Here is a 16,139-nt window from a genome sequence, read left to right as displayed (position 1 = left end):
AGTGCGTTGTGTGTAAACGTCTCTCCCCTGTTTCATAGATGCAGGTTATGTTACAGTGGAAAAAACTCCGGCCCTCGGATAGGACGTTAAATGGAGGCTCCGTGTAGAGGAGAATCACCACCTTTGCACGTTAAGAACCCACTGCACTATTCGAATAAGAGTAGGGGGAAACCCCGGTGTAGTGGTCCACCTGCATTCCCCCAACCAGTTATCGGGAGGAGAGACCTGCGGGTCACAGTTCTGTGTGCGCGCCCTTGTAGGCGACCCAGATGGGCTGGCTCCTCCAATGCGCCTTTGAATGTCTTTGACAGATATATGGCGCTATACAAATGCTGTGCATCATCATCATCATCAAATGGAACGTGCCTAATTTTTATAGGAAACATCTGTCGGAAGACCAACACTACTCTTGCTTTCCTCGCCCCAACTGAAAAATACCGTCTACAAAGAGCTGATACGCCCACTTGTAGAGTTCAGTAGTTCTATTTGGTATCCTTCCACTAACCAACTGATACATCAAGTTGAAATCGTCCAGTGTCGAGCGAAAAGTTTTGTGATGAACAAGTACCACAACACCTCAGGCGTCACACCCATGCTTCAGAACCTCGGTTGGATACCTCTTGAAAAGCGCAGAGAAAATTAAGGACTGGTGCTCACGTACAAGCTACGCTGCAATCTTGTTGATTTCCCAGTGAAGGAGTACATTGTCCCACTCACTGGTACTTCAAGAACTAGATCCTCACATGCAGCTGGCTACCAGATTCTCCCACTGCAGGACAGAACTCTACGAACAGTCGTTTTTCCCCAAAACTGTCAGAACATGGAATGCTCTTCCATCCAGCTCCATCAATGCCTGTAATCCAACAGCCTTCCGTCAAAGTACATAATACACACTGCACCTGAATCCAGCTACTCACACACACCGCATTCATAATATCTGCAAAATTCTTCAATCTTTAAGGAGGCAGATCAACCTTCATTTTGAGTTAACTTGAAATTTACTTCAGCACCCCAGCCAAAAATATCGTTCCCAGGGCCCTGTGGTTTCATGATGTCAGCTTAACTGTGTCTCATGTTAATTTAGATACTGCAGTTTTAATTTGTAAGAAGTGAAAACTATGATTGGAGAAAATCATATGAATTTATTCAAAGTTTGCCGTTAGAACATTCTTTATCTATACATAATACATACAAAAACTTCAACTTAATTGTTGTAGGATTTTTTACAATTTCAACAGATAAATTATTTCCTTTCGGTGTGATCGTATTTAAGATTCGTGGATGTTATTAGTTATCATTTTTTTTCTACAGATAAAGTGGAGTCAGGTATACATTACTGCCCACCTTTCATGTCTGTATCCAAGGAAACATGTCTTGCTTAAACTATGGTGTCCTTGACTGCACCAAATGTAACTGACAATTCTAATAGCGTCATACTGACATTCAATGTAGCTGCATGACGGCTGGAAAAATCCCGACAGACTTTTTGTAGGATTCATTTCTCTATCTTACAAAGCTGAAGATATACTGGAAATGAAGCGACCTGTATGTTCCCCATACTAGTGAATTTGAGGCCAGATTTGTGAATATGATATCGGACTAAAAGTGATATAAGTTTATTTAAAGGGCACAGAATGAAATGTTTCATGTATATTCTTTTTTTTTGGGGGGGGACAGACGTAGCGATATTGAGATCTGGAAGACAAAACTGCTATGAATTACGAAAAAAAAAAAAATCAGAACCATCAATGTCCTGGGGCTAGAATTGAACCAAACATTTTGTGTTTTGATGGTATACACAGATAAAATGAGTCAGTTTGATTCTAGGCTAGCGGCTTTCAATGCATTCATATATCATTTGATGGAAAATAAACTTATGCCCGGTATGCATCGTCGAGGCATAGGAAATAGAAGTTTTGTTTTACAGATCTTAATATCGCTACGTCTGTTCTTTTTCCCCCAAAATCCCTCTTTTTATGCATGAAGAAAAATTCATTCTGTGCCTTTGAAATAAACGTACATCACTTTCAGTCCAATATTATATTCACAAATTTACCTACCAGTCACTGATATGGAGAACACACAAGTCGCTTCATTTCCAGCTATACCTTCAGCTATGTAAGAAAGAGAAATGATTCCTACAGAAAAGTTGTCACTTTTATCACTTTTAGTCCAAACTCTTTTTTTCCGTTTGTGCCTTGATTGACAAGCATGAATATTCATGTGTCCGAATATTTCTTCAAGGCAGTTCCGATTATATTAGATCTATTTCAAGTTAGTACTCGATTAAGCGATCTGGTTGTCTCTCTTCTTGTAGTGTATGGATGTGTTGCGGTTGATCTTGACGGAATATCCAAAACTCGAGATACTGCTGGAAGCTCGGCATAGTCATGCCTCGGATGTTGAACTTAAATGACACTGACGCGACGGTAGTTTCTTTGACGTGTCAAAATTTCTTTAGACTGTATCATTGGACCAAATAAAACACACTTGGTAGTTTTGCCTTCACAACACATTATTTCGACCATCTCTTGATGTGCACGTCCAGAAATCTGGTATGTCGATCAAAATACGAAATTCTGCGAGATCACGATCATGTTTCTGTTTTGCCCGCTGCCTCTCTGTCCTTTCCTTCCTTACTGTTATGTGGCTCAACGAGGTTGTCTAACTTGGACATGTTAGATCTTATACGGGAGTTGATGATTAGTTCTGCAAGAGACTTGCCACAATCAAGTAGACAACTCCGTTTACCTTCTGTCCGTCTGTAGACCTGGAGTGCTTGGTAGTTATATTGACTACCATGCTCTAACTGTCTGAGAACATTCTTTGTAATCCTTACTGCTTCCTATTCAGGACAATTAGATCACGGATAATAGACTTCTTGCTGCAAAAAGGCTCACTAAGTTGAATATGCTTCGAATTCGAAGACTTACATACTGAGGAGTTTCGAGTTTGAAGCTTTCACATGGCAAAACGATGTATCTGAAAATTTTGACTTTTTCAGGTTTTGACATTTGGTGGGGTTTTTCAGGGAGATCGTTTCATTTATTTTACTCTCATAATTACAGGCATTTTAGTTTTCAAGATAGCTTGGGCTATCTGCAATACGTTTTTCAAATTTGCCAACTCGTTTGATGGTAAAAGGATGTATCTTACAGATACACTCCAAAAGTGCCGCAGTAGAGCGCAATGTTCTTTGGTAAAAAGATGTATCTGTTAGTTACACTTTTCTTCCATCAAATGAGTGAGCGCACCCAGCTCCGTGAAATATGGCAAAAGGATGTATCTGCAACATACATCTTTATCCACAAATTGTGCCCAAAAAGACAGATACTAGTTTATGGTAAAAGTGTGTATGTGCAAATTACACCCTTTTACCAGTTGTCGTGTCTTTTAAGTTTAAAGGCTTGTTTAATGGCTAAATTGAATTTGACCATAAACATAAAATGATGTATCTGCAGATACACCTTTTGCCATGATATCGCCGTAGGAATTGTATGATGTATCTGCAGATACATCATTTTGCCATAAACGTAGGACTAATGTGGACAGTTGAATATTTTGGCTATATGCTGTATCTACATAAAAACAGTTATTTTGATGAAAAACAAAAGTTGAATGTTATAAAAACTATTAAGGAAGATGAATTCAATGACATTCTTATGGATATAACTAAATTCAACACTGGGAAAATTTCTTTTGAAGAAAGACAAAAGCTGTAACTTCAAAGTGATTTTTCTAAGAATGTGCATTTTCCAGATACATCGTTTTGCCGTGTAACGGCCGTGAGGGCGTGTGTATGTGTGTGTATTCATTTTGCTTTTAGCTATATGTTTAAAGGAGAATGAAACCTTTGGAACAAGATAGATTGTGTGAAAACAGAAAACTCAAAGAAACACACCAACGAAAATTTGAGAAAAATCGGACAAATAATGAAAAAGTTATGAGCATTTGAATATTGCGATCACTAATGCTATGGAGATCCTTACATTGGTAATGCGACAAAGATGTGTGATGTCACTTGTGAACAACTCTCCCCATACTTTAGTATATATTTCACTTAAACTGCCTCTTTTATCACATCTATCAGTAGATCATGTGTTATTTCTATAAGAGGGCATGTAATACAGATTTTTAAAGAATACATTATAGATAAAGAGTTTGTATCACCATAAGAAAAAAGAAAAAAGATACATTTAGGGGTATTTTATAGTCCATCAAAGGTAAAAATGTTCACATGTGACATCACACATCCTTGTCGCATTGCCAATTGGAGGATCTCCATAGCATTAGTGATTGCAATATTCAAATGCTCATAACTTTCTCATTATTTGTCCGATTTTTTTCAAACTTTCTTTGTTCTTATTCTTTGATTTTTCTGTTTCGACACAAGCCTAATTGTTCCAAAGGTTTCATTTCCCTTTAAGGATCCAAGTCTATGGTGCTGCCAATAACAGACTTATAATATAATGATATCATCGATTTTTACCATTATCGTGTAAACATCTTTACCTACTGTCCAAAATTTTCCTCTTGAATGTAATGGTGTTTCAGACGTTCTTGTTCTCTTTTATAAACCCCTCAAAAAAAAATTGAAATCTGTGTTTGGCCATTTATTCCTCCCAACTGCCAATTTTACACAATGCATATTTTACATCATTCAAAGGATCATTTAATTATATTTAAAATAATACCATGCTTGTTATGATCATGCCATCACGAAAAGAGCAGGATTCAAAAGTGCTGGATGAGGTCTGAATTGAAAAGCTGCAAAAAAACGAGCAGAAATAGTCATAAAGGGTCAATACAGAACATGATTCCTTTGTCCGTGTCAATAGCTAGAGATGAAAATCCATTCAAATCAAGCCCCTGCTTCTGTGATGGTTCTGTGAGATAACATGGTTTGAGTCGTGGTTTGAAATACCCATGCATGTTTGTTTGTTTGTTATGTGTTTGCTTGTGCAGAGGTGTGTTTGATTCCATGTTAATTTTGATGTGAAGGTGCATGAACAAAATACAAAAAATACCGCTGAGAAACCCACTCATCACCACTGAAAAAAGAACAGTGACTTTCAATATTGTGTCATTTTGCAACATTTGAATTTTGACTTTGGCCCACATTTCAAGGCACTGCACCTCAATGTAAACCATAATCATATCATGTAGGGTATCATTTTAAAGAAGATTAAATGCCCTATTTATTGATATTAATTACACATTGATATTTACTAAAACCGAGGAGGAATTTTCGATCAAAGACAGATTTCCAAACTTTTTTTGAGGAGCTTATATTACAAGCTGAAATGTACAGTTGTGATTCATGTCTTTGATATTTTGATTTTTTTGTGGCCAATGTGAGGCTTTTTTCGGACACTTTTCTATGTGTCCTACGTGCGTGTACTTGATCATTTGTTCTCTCACAAATTTGTTACTAGTATTTTTTATGGTTGAAGATTGGCTTCGGGATACTGCACCTCTTACATTCCAGCAATTCCTGACAATAGACATTGGTGTTTTGCAGCTGAGCATCTTGCTCTGCTTCATATCTTCCTTTGATATACAGTGTCATTTTGTTTCTCGTTCCTGGTAGTTTATGTTTTAGAAATAACCTTAACATAAACTTTTATCTACTGACCTCAAGAGTTATGAACTTGCCAGGCGTGAATGATTCGTTCAGGTAATACCTTTGTAACCTGATCAGAAGTCTTGTGATCTGTAATGGACAGACACTTTTGAGGTTTGGTAAAAAATTGAATGAGCGGTTTATGATCATTCTAAATTTCTGTCACTTAAACAATGACGATTATGAAAATTTAGATTTTCGTAGGTCTAATTAATGAAGTTTAATATTTCAGATTGAATTGATATATCATATGGATCATATTGATTTTTCTCCAGATAATGAGGAGCCAATTATTCGAAACTGTCCACAATCCATGTCTGTTCCCATGATCGAAGGAGAGAGTTACGCGACAGTGTCCTGGACTGCACCAACCGCAAAGGATAATTATGATAACACAGTCTCACCTGAATTCAATGAACAAAGTGTCTGGAGCAACCCTGGTAACTTTACTGAAGGAATCACCTCTCTTTCCTACACAGCAGAAGATTCTGCCGGAAATAAAGCTACTTGTATGTTCACCATATCAGTTATTGGTAGGTTGACTAGGTCTTACAGATAGTTACGATTGGTCAAGCCAGCAACGTCAACATCTAAAACACATGTTGGTTCAAAATATTTTTTGACATAATGTATATCTATACATTCATAGTTTTCTTGAAAATTCAGTGTGCTTCTTTTTCTTTACAAAGGACATTGTGCATTTTTTTTGGAAAAAATGTGACATCATTGGATTTCCGTATAGTTAAGGTTGATCGGACCAATCGTAACTCATTGTAAGACGTTCCCAGCTCTCCATAGTTCCACCTCCCTCAGCCATAAAATTCAACCGTCCATAATATTCCCCATCTGGGGTGCCATTAGGGAGTTTTCAGAAACACTACGAAGACGCTTTCTTAAACGTAGAGAAGCTAATGTCAAAAGCCCTTTCATTGAAAAACAGTCTTTGTCGAAAATAGGCAGCAGTGTAGTTCGTGATTCTGGACAATTTGTTTGCAATTTTTCGTTAGCCCAGAATTGTAGGACGATGTGCTGTCCCGGTTCACCACTTTTTACAATGACCTCTGACCGTTTATTGTGATTCGATAAGCAATTTCAATAGATTTTCGACGTTCTAACAATTGTTTGCGAAGTTGATGCTAAAATATGTTAGTAGCTAATGATCTATAAAGATATTGCAACTTGTGTATTTTGATTTTGAAGACTACGACCCATGGATGATGAAGCTGGGGTCTTTTGCGTCAGACGTATTGCTGACGTTTCGCGAAACAGAACTTACCTCGTAAAGGCAAAGACAAAAGTTGCGCTGCCTCCGCCTAGATTATATTCTGGGGTGATATAATCAATCACATTCTTGGGGGGTGCTTTCAAAAACTTTTTCTCTCTTTTTGGTTCTAACGCTTTGCTTTGTCGTTCTTAGCAGTGGCGTGAGTACGGGGGACATGGGGGGCACGTGCTCCCCCCCCCCCCCCATCGGCTGGCAAAAAAAAACCGGGGAAAAGGAGAAAAAGAGGGAGAATGGAAGAGAAACGTAAATTATAATTATGTTATGTTACTGTATACTTCATAAGAAACTTTTTTTTCATAACTTTATGAAACACAATTTGCTCAGGGCCTATGTCTTCATTGTTCTTGGTGCTCGCACTGTCTGTTTAACTAGATATAATAGATCAAATACTTTTTTTCGGAACTCTATAGTTTTCAAGTATATTTGAGGGACCTAACGTTTTCAAATCAAGTCAGTATTTACCAATTATATTTCCTCGCACTTCGATTTTTATTTAGTGACATATGCTTCTTTTTCATGACTACTTAAAGTGATTGCCCCTTAAGGTCTTAAGGTCTTCATTTTATAAAACACGTCCTGTCCTAACCCAGGGAGCTCCGCGAAGCGGGCCGGAGTCCAGGAGTCGACCGTGCAAAACGAGGGAGACAATGAGGTAGATTCGGGTCTCAATAGTAATCTCAATAAAATGTGGAAACAGAAATTATGCACTTACCAAGATTATATGGATGAAGGTCTATCGTGACACACATCCTGACATCGAGGCACAGACTGAAACCTCAAAAAACGAAAAGTTCTGTCGCGATACCTCTCCTTTTTTCAAAATTCAAAACAGAATGGCCGATCGAGACCGAGGCTTTATATTTTTTAACTCATTTTGTACGACCCCTTACTGGTTTTGGATAGCAGATCAAAAGCAAATGAAACAAAACATTATGTCAAAAGCTCAAAGTGTTCTTCCTCCCATATACGCACAACGAAAAGACGAGTCCAATATCAAATTATTGTGGAAACCAGCTGGGCACTGTCTTATAAAGACTTGAGATTGATCCGATCAATCACAACTATGGAAAGCCAGTCACGTCAACATCTAAAATGTATGTTTGTTTCTAAATGTTTTCTTGATATCATATATACTAACACATTATTCCCTTGACAATTTGATTTGCTTATTTTTGTTTAAAAAAGAGGTTTGTGCAAACTTTTGGTACGAAAATTATGACATAAATTGATTTTTTTCGGAACACTCTCGTTTTCAAATATATTTCAGAGACCTGACGTTTATGTTTCCTAGCACTTCGAGTTTTTATTGTTTTATGTAGTGACATATGCTTCTTTTTCATTACTTATTAAAGCAATTGCCCCATTTTAAGGTCTTGATATAAAACACTTGCTGTCCGTGTTTACGTTAGCATAAATGGATTTCCATATGGTTGAGATTGATCGAATCAATCGCGGCTCTTCGTAAGACAGGGCCTAGATTTCCATTTTGGTATTTTCTCTACGTATATCCAAAATACATTGTATTTGGAGCATGATTCTTTTATATTTTTTGCAGATACTGAGGAGCCGGTAATACAAAATTGTCCATCCTCCCAGAGCGTTCCCATGGAAACTGGTCAGAATTACGCCAAGGTATCGTGGATTGCACCAAATGTAACGGACAATTCTGATAACGTGACACTGACATTCAATGAAGAACGCAACTTGACTAATCCTGACAATTTTCCCGAAGGAATTACCTCTCTTTCATATACAGCTGAAGATATAGCCGGAAATAAAGCAACTTGCATGTTCACCATATCTGTGATTGGTAGGCGAATCTTATACGTACTAAAGTCAGTTTTAATTTTCATTGCACTGTTCGGTGGTTATTATTCCGTAGTAATAGTAGTAGAAGTAGTAGTAGTAGTAGTAACAATAATAATAATAGCGATGGTGATGATAAATAGGTTTAATTAATGAAGTTTAATTTCTCAGATTCAATTGATATTTCATATGGACCATATTGATTTTTATCCGTCCGTCACAAACCTTATGACACATAACTGCGCATCCGTAAGTCACTTTTCAACCAAACTTGGATGGTAGATGGACTTGGGGGACCTACATGTTATGCTGCCTTCGGAGGTCACATGGTAAGGTCAAAGGTCATTTTTAGGTCAACGTTAAAGTTTACATGCAAGACTCTCTTATGACACCTAACCCCGCAACCGTAAGCCACTTTTCAACCAAACTTGGATGGTAAATGGACTTGGGGGACCTACATGTTATGCTGCCTCCGAAGGTCACATGCTAAGGTCAATGGTCATTTTTAGGTCAACGTTAAAGTTTACATGCAAGACTCTCTTATGACACCTAACCCCGCAACCGTAAGCCACTTTTCAACCAAACTTGGATGGTAGATGGACTTGGGGGACCTGCATGTTTTGCTGCAGTCGGAGGTCACATGGTAAGGTCAATGGTCATTTTCAGGTCAACGTTAAAGTTTACATGCAAGACTCTCTTATGACACCTAACCCCGCAACCGTAAGTCATTTTTCAATCAAACTTGGATGGTAGATGGACTTTGGGGACCTGCATGTTATGCTGCAGTTAGAGGTCACATGATATGATCAAATGTCATTTTCAGGTCAACATTAAAGTTTACATGCAAGACTCTCTTATGACACCTTACTCTTCAACCGTAAGCCACTTTTCAACTTAACTTGGATGGTAGATGAACCTTGGGGACTTGCATGCTATTGTGTTGGGAGGTCACATTGTATGGTCAAAGTTCATTTTGAGGGCAACATTAAAGTTTACGTGCAAGACTCTTATGACAAGTGTTATTCCATCCTAGTCATTTCAAAATGAAGTTTTGATACAATTCGGTTGCTTGCCCTCGCAAATCATGATATTTCTGGTTATTTTCATTAGTGGGCGAGACACAAAATCGCTTTTGCCTTGTTTTTCTTTTTATTCTAATGCTTCGCTTGCTTTGTTGTTCCTAGCAGGGGCATAACTACGGGGGAAATGGGGGGGCCCATGCCCCCCATTTTTTTCGGAACACTCTCGTTTTCAAATATATTTCAGAGACCTGACGTTTATGTTTCCTAGCACTTCGAGTTTTTATTGTTTTATGTAGTGACATATGCTTCTTTTTCATTACTTCTTAAAGCAATTGCCCCATTTTAAGGTCTTGATATAAAACACTTGCTGTCCGTGTTTACGTTAGCATAAATGGATTTCCATATGGTTGAGATTGATCGAATCAATCGCGGCTCTTCGTAAGACAGGGCCTAGATTTCCATTTTGGTATTTTCTCTACGTATATCCAAAATACATTGTATTTGGAGCATGATTCTTTTATATTTTTTGCAGATACTGAGGAGCCGGTAATAGAAAATTGTCCATCCTCCCAGAGCGTTCCCATGGAAACTGGTCAGAATTACGCCAAGGTATCGTGGATTGCACCAAATGTAACGGACAATTCTGATAACGTGACACTGACATTCAATGAAGAACGCAACTTGACTAATCCTGACAATTTTCCCGAAGGAATTACCTCTCTTTCATATACAGCTGAAGATATAGCCGGAAATAAAGCAACTTGCATGTTCACCATATCTGTGATTGGTAGGCGAATCTTATACGTACTAAAGTCAGTTTTAATTTTCATTGCACTGTTCGGAGGTTATTATTCCGTAGTAATAGTAGTAGAAGTAGTAGTAGTAGTAGTAACAATAATAATAATAGCGGTGGTGATGATAAATAGGTTTAATTAATGAAGTTTAATTTCTCAGATTCAATTGATATTTCATATGGACCATATTGATTTTTATCCGTCCGTCACAAACCTTATGACACATAACTGCGCATCCGTAAGTCACTTTTCAACCAATCTTAAAGGGTAGATGGACTTGGGGGACCTACATGTTATGCTGCCTCCGGAGGTCACATGCTAAGGGCAATGGTCATTTTTAGGTCAACGTTAAAGTTTACATGCAAGACTCTCTTATGACACCTAACCCCGCAACCGTAAGCCACTTTTCAACCAAACTTGGATGGTAAATGGACTTGGGGGACCTACATGTTATGCTGCCTCCGGAGGTCACATGCTAAGGTCAATGGTCATTTTCAGGTCAACGTTGAAGTTTACATGCAAGACTCTCTTATGACACCTAACCCCGCAACCGTAAGTCACTTTTCAATCAAACTTGGATGGTAGACGGACTTTGGGGACCTGCATGTTATGCTGCAGTTGGAGGTCACATGGTATGATCAAATGTCCTTTTCAGGTCAACATTATAGTTTACATGCAAGACTCTCTTATGACACCTTACTCTGCAAACGTAAGCCACTTTTCAACTTAACTTGGATGGTAGATGAACCTTGGGGACTTGCATGCTATTGTGTTGGGAGGTCACATTGTATGGTCAAAGTTCATTTTGAGGGCAACATTAAAGTTTACGTGCAAGACTCTTATGACAAGTGTTATTCCATCCTAGTCATTTCAAAATGAAGTTTTGATACAATTCGGTTGCTTGCCCTCGCAAATCATGATATTTCTGGTTATTTTCATTAGTGGGCGAGACACAAAATCGCTTTTGCCTTGTTTTTCTTTTTATTCTAATGCTTCGCTTGCTTTGTTGTTCCTAGCAGGGGCATAACTACGGGGGAAATGGGGGGGCCCATGCCCCCCATTTTTTTCGGAACACTCTCGTTTTCAAATATATTTCAGAGACCTGACGTTTATGTTTCCTAGCACTTCGAGTTTTTATTGTTTTATGTAGTGACATATGCTTCTTTTTCATTACTTCTTAAAGCAATTGCCCCATTTTAAGGTCTTGATATAAAACACTTGCTGTCCGTGTTTACGTTAGCATAAATGGATTTCCATATGGTTGAGATTGATCGAATCAATCGCGGCTCTTCGTAAGACAGGGCCTAGATTTCCATTTTGGTATTTTCTCTACGTATATCCAAAATACATTGTATTTGGAGCATGATTCTTTTATATTTTTTGCAGATACTGAGGAGCCGGTAATACAAAATTGTCCATCCTCCCAGAGCGTTCCCATGGAAACTGGTCAGAATTACGCCAAGGTATCGTGGATTGCACCAAATGTAGCGGACAATTCTGATAACGTGACACTGACATTCAATGAAGAACGCAACTTGACTAATCCTGACAATTTTCCCGAAGGAATTACCTCTCTTTCATATACAGCTGAAGATATAGCCGGAAATAAAGCAACTTGCATGTTCACCATATCTGTGATTGGTAGGCGAATCTTATACGTACTAAAGTCAGTTTTAATTTTCATTGCACTGTTCGGTGGTTATTATTCCGTAGTAATAGTAGTAGAAGTAGTAGTAGTAGTAGTAACAATAATAATAATAGCGATGGTGATGATAAATAGGTTTAATTAATGAAGTTTAATTTCTCAGATTCAATTGATATTTCATATGGACCATATTGATTTTTCTCCGTCCGTCACAAACCTTATGACACATAACTGCGCATCCGTAAGTCACTTTTCAACCAATCTTGGATGGTAGATGGACTTGGGGGACCTACATGTTATGCTGCCTCCGGAGGTCACATGCTAAGGGCAATGGTCATTTTTAGGTCAACGTTAAAGTTTACATGCAAGACTCTCTTATGACACCTAACCCCGCAACCGTAAGCCACTTTTCAACCAAACTTGGATGGTAAATGGACTTGGGGGACCTACATGTTATGCTGCCTCCGGAGGTCACATGCTAAGGTCAATGGTCATTTTTAGGTCATGGTTAAAGTTTACATGCAAGACTCTCTTATGACACCTAACCCCGCAACCGTAAGCCACTTTTCAACCAAACTTGGATGGTAGATGGACTTGGGGGACCTGCATGTTTTGCTGCAGTCGGAGGTCACATGGTAAGGTCAATGGTCATTTTCAGGTCAACGTTAAAGTTTACACGCAAGACTCTCTTATGACACCTAACCCCGCAACCGTAAGTCATTTTTCAATCAAACTTGGATGGTAGATGGACTTTGGGGACCTGCATGTTATGCTGCAGTTAGAGGTCACATGATATGATCAAATGTCATTTTCAGGTCAACATTAAAGTTTACATGCAAGACTCTCTTATGACACCTTACTCTTCAACCGTAAGCCACTTTTCAACTTAACTTGGATGGTAGATGAACCTTGGGGACTTGCATGCTATTGTGTTGGGAGGTCACATTGTATGGTCAAAGTTCATTTTGAGGGCAACATTAAAGTTTACGTGCAAGACTCTTATGACAAGTGTTATTCCATCCTAGTCATTTCAAAATGAAGTTTTGATACAATTCGGTTGCTTGCCCTCGCAAATCATGATATTTCTGGTTATTTTCATTAGTGGGCGAGACACAAAATCGCTTTTGCCTTGTTTTTATTTTTATTCTAATGCTTCGCTTGCTTTGTTGTTCCTAGCAGGGGCATAACTACGGGGGAAATGGGGGGGCCCATGCCCCCCATTTTTTTCGGAACACTCTCGTTTTCAAATATATTTCAGAGACCTGACGTTTATGTTTCCTAGCACTTCGAGTTTTTATTGTTTTATGTAGTGACATATGCTTCTTTTTCATTACTTCTTAAAGCAATTGCCCCATTTTAAGGTCTTGATATAAAACACTTGCTGTCCGTGTTTACGTTAGCATAAATGGATTTCCATATGGTTGAGATTGATCGAATCAATCGCGGCTCTTCGTAAGACAGGGCCTAGATTTCCATTTTGGTATTTTCTCTACGTATATCCAAAATACATTGTATTTGGAGCATGATTCTTTTATATTTTTTGCAGATACTGAGGAGCCGGTAATACAAAATTGTCCATCCTCCCAGAGCGTTCCCATGGAAACTGGTCAGAATTACGCCAAGGTATCGTGGATTGCACCAAATGTAACGGACAATTCTGATAACGTGACACTGACATTCAATGAAGAACGCAACTTGACTAATCCTGACAATTTTCCCGAAGGAGTTACCTCTCTTTCATATACAGCTGAAGATATAGCCGGAAATAAAGCAACTTGCATGTTCACCATATCTGTGATTGGTAGGCGAATCTTATACGTACTAAAGTCAGTTTTATTTTTCATTGCACTGTTCGGAGGTTATTATTCCGTAGTAATAGTAGTAGAAGTAGTAGTAGTAGTAGTAACAATAATAATAATAGCGGTGGTGATGATAAATAGGTTTAATTAATGAAGTTTAATTTCTCAGATTCAATTGATATTTCATATGGACCATATTGATTTTTATCCGTCCGTCACAAACCTTATGACACATAACTGCGCATCCGTAAGTCACTTTTCAACCAATCTTAAAGGGTAGATGGACTTGGGGGACCTACATGTTATGCTGCCTCCGGAGGTCACATGCTAAGGGCAATGGTCATTTTTAGGTTAACGTTAAAGTTTACATGCAAGACTCTCTTATGACACCTAACCCCGCAACCGTAAGCCACTTTTCAACCAAACTTGGATGGTAAATGGACTTGGGGGACCTACATGTTATGCTGCCTCCGGAGGTCACATGCTAAGGTCAATGGTCATTTTCAGGTCAACGTTGAAGTTTACATGCAAGACTCTCTTATGACACCTAACCCCGCAACCGTAAGTCACTTTTCAATCAAACTTGGATGGTAGACGGACTTTGGGGACCTGCATGTTATGCTGCAGTTGGAGGTCACATGGTATGATCAAATGTCCTTTTCAGGTCAACATTATAGTTTACATGCAAGACTCTCTTATGACACCTTACTCTGCAAACGTGAGCCACTTTTCAACTTAACTTGGATGGTAGATGAACCTTGGGGACTTGCATGCTATTGTGTTGGGAGGTCACATTGTATGGTCAAAGTTCATTTTGAGGGCAACATTAAAGTTTACGTGCAAGACTCTTATGACAAGTGTTATTCCATCCTAGTCATTTCAAAATGAAGTTTTGATACAATTCGGTTGCTTGCCCTCGCAAATCATGATATTTCTGGTTATTTTCATTAGTGGGCGAGACACAAAATCGCTTTTGCCTTGTTTTTCTTTTTATTCTAATGCTTCGCTTGCTTTGTTGTTCCTAGCAGGGGCATAACTACGGGGGAAATGGGGGGGCCCATGCCCCCCATTTTTTTCGGAACACTCTCGTTTTCAAATATATTTCAGAGACCTGACGTTTATGTTTCCTAGCACTTCGAGTTTTTATTGTTTTATGTAGTGACATATGCTTCTTTTTCATTACTTCTTAAAGCAATTGCCCCATTTTAAGGTCTTGATATAAAACACTTGCTGTCCGTGTTTACGTTAGCATAAATGGATTTCCATATGGTTGAGATTGATCGAATCAATCGCGGCTCTTCGTAAGACAGGGCCTAGATTTCCATTTTGGTATTTTCTCTACGTATATCCAAAATACATTGTATTTGGAGCATGATTCTTTTATATTTTTTGCAGATACTGAGGAGCCGGTAATACAAAATTGTCCATCCTCCCAGAGCGTTCCCATGGAAACTGGTCAGAATTACGCCAAGGTATCGTGGATTGCACCAAATGTAACGGACAATTCTGATAACGTGACACTGACATTCAATGAAGAACGCAACTTGACTAATCCTGACAATTTTCCCGAAGGAATTACCTCTCTTTCATATACAGCTGAAGATATAGCCGGAAATAAAGCAACTTGCATGTTCACCATATCTGTGATTGGTAGGCGAATCTTATACGTACTAAAGTCAGTTTTAATTTTCATTGCACTGTTCGGAGGTTATTATTCCGTAGTAATAGTAGTAGAAGTAGTAGTAGTAGTAGTAACAATAATAATAATAGCGGTGGTGATGATAAATAGGTTTAATTAATGAAGTTTAATTTCTCAGATTCAATTGATATTTCATATGGACCATATTGATTTTTATCCGTCCGTCACAAACCTTATGACACATAACTGCGCATCCGTAAGTCACTTTTCAACCAATCTTAAAGGGTAGATGGACTTGGGGGACCTACATGTTATGCTGCCTCCGGAGGTCACATGCTAAGGGCAATGGTCATTTTTAGGTTAACGTTAAAGTTTACATGCAAGACTCTCTTATGACACCTAACCCCGCAACCGTAAGCCACTTTTCAACCAAACTTGGATGGTAAATGGACTTGGGGGACCTACATGTTATGCTGCCTCCGGAGGTCACATGCTAAGGTCAATGGTCATTTTCAGGTCAACGTTG

General features: G+C 38.5%; 1 protein-coding gene across 1 annotated transcript in view; it reads left to right on the top strand.

Moving 5' to 3' along the window:
• Positions 1 to 16,139, top strand: part of LOC129278864 (uncharacterized) — a 96,255-nt gene that overhangs the window by 28,781 nt on the left and 51,335 nt on the right. Inside the window, exons 9-14 of the mRNA XM_064111200.1 lie at positions 5,899 to 6,156; positions 8,464 to 8,718; positions 10,269 to 10,523; positions 11,917 to 12,171; positions 13,722 to 13,976; positions 15,370 to 15,624. Coding sequence (XP_063967270.1) covers positions 5,899 to 6,156; positions 8,464 to 8,718; positions 10,269 to 10,523; positions 11,917 to 12,171; positions 13,722 to 13,976; positions 15,370 to 15,624 — 1,533 coding nt within the window. The remainder of the gene's footprint in view (positions 1 to 5,898; positions 6,157 to 8,463; positions 8,719 to 10,268; positions 10,524 to 11,916; positions 12,172 to 13,721; positions 13,977 to 15,369; positions 15,625 to 16,139) is intronic.

This window comes from Lytechinus pictus, chromosome 16 (assembly GCF_037042905.1).
Source record: "Lytechinus pictus isolate F3 Inbred chromosome 16, Lp3.0, whole genome shotgun sequence".
NCBI lineage: Eukaryota > Metazoa > Echinodermata > Echinoidea > Temnopleuroida > Toxopneustidae > Lytechinus > Lytechinus pictus.
This window is presented reverse-complemented; position numbering and strand designations above follow the sequence as displayed.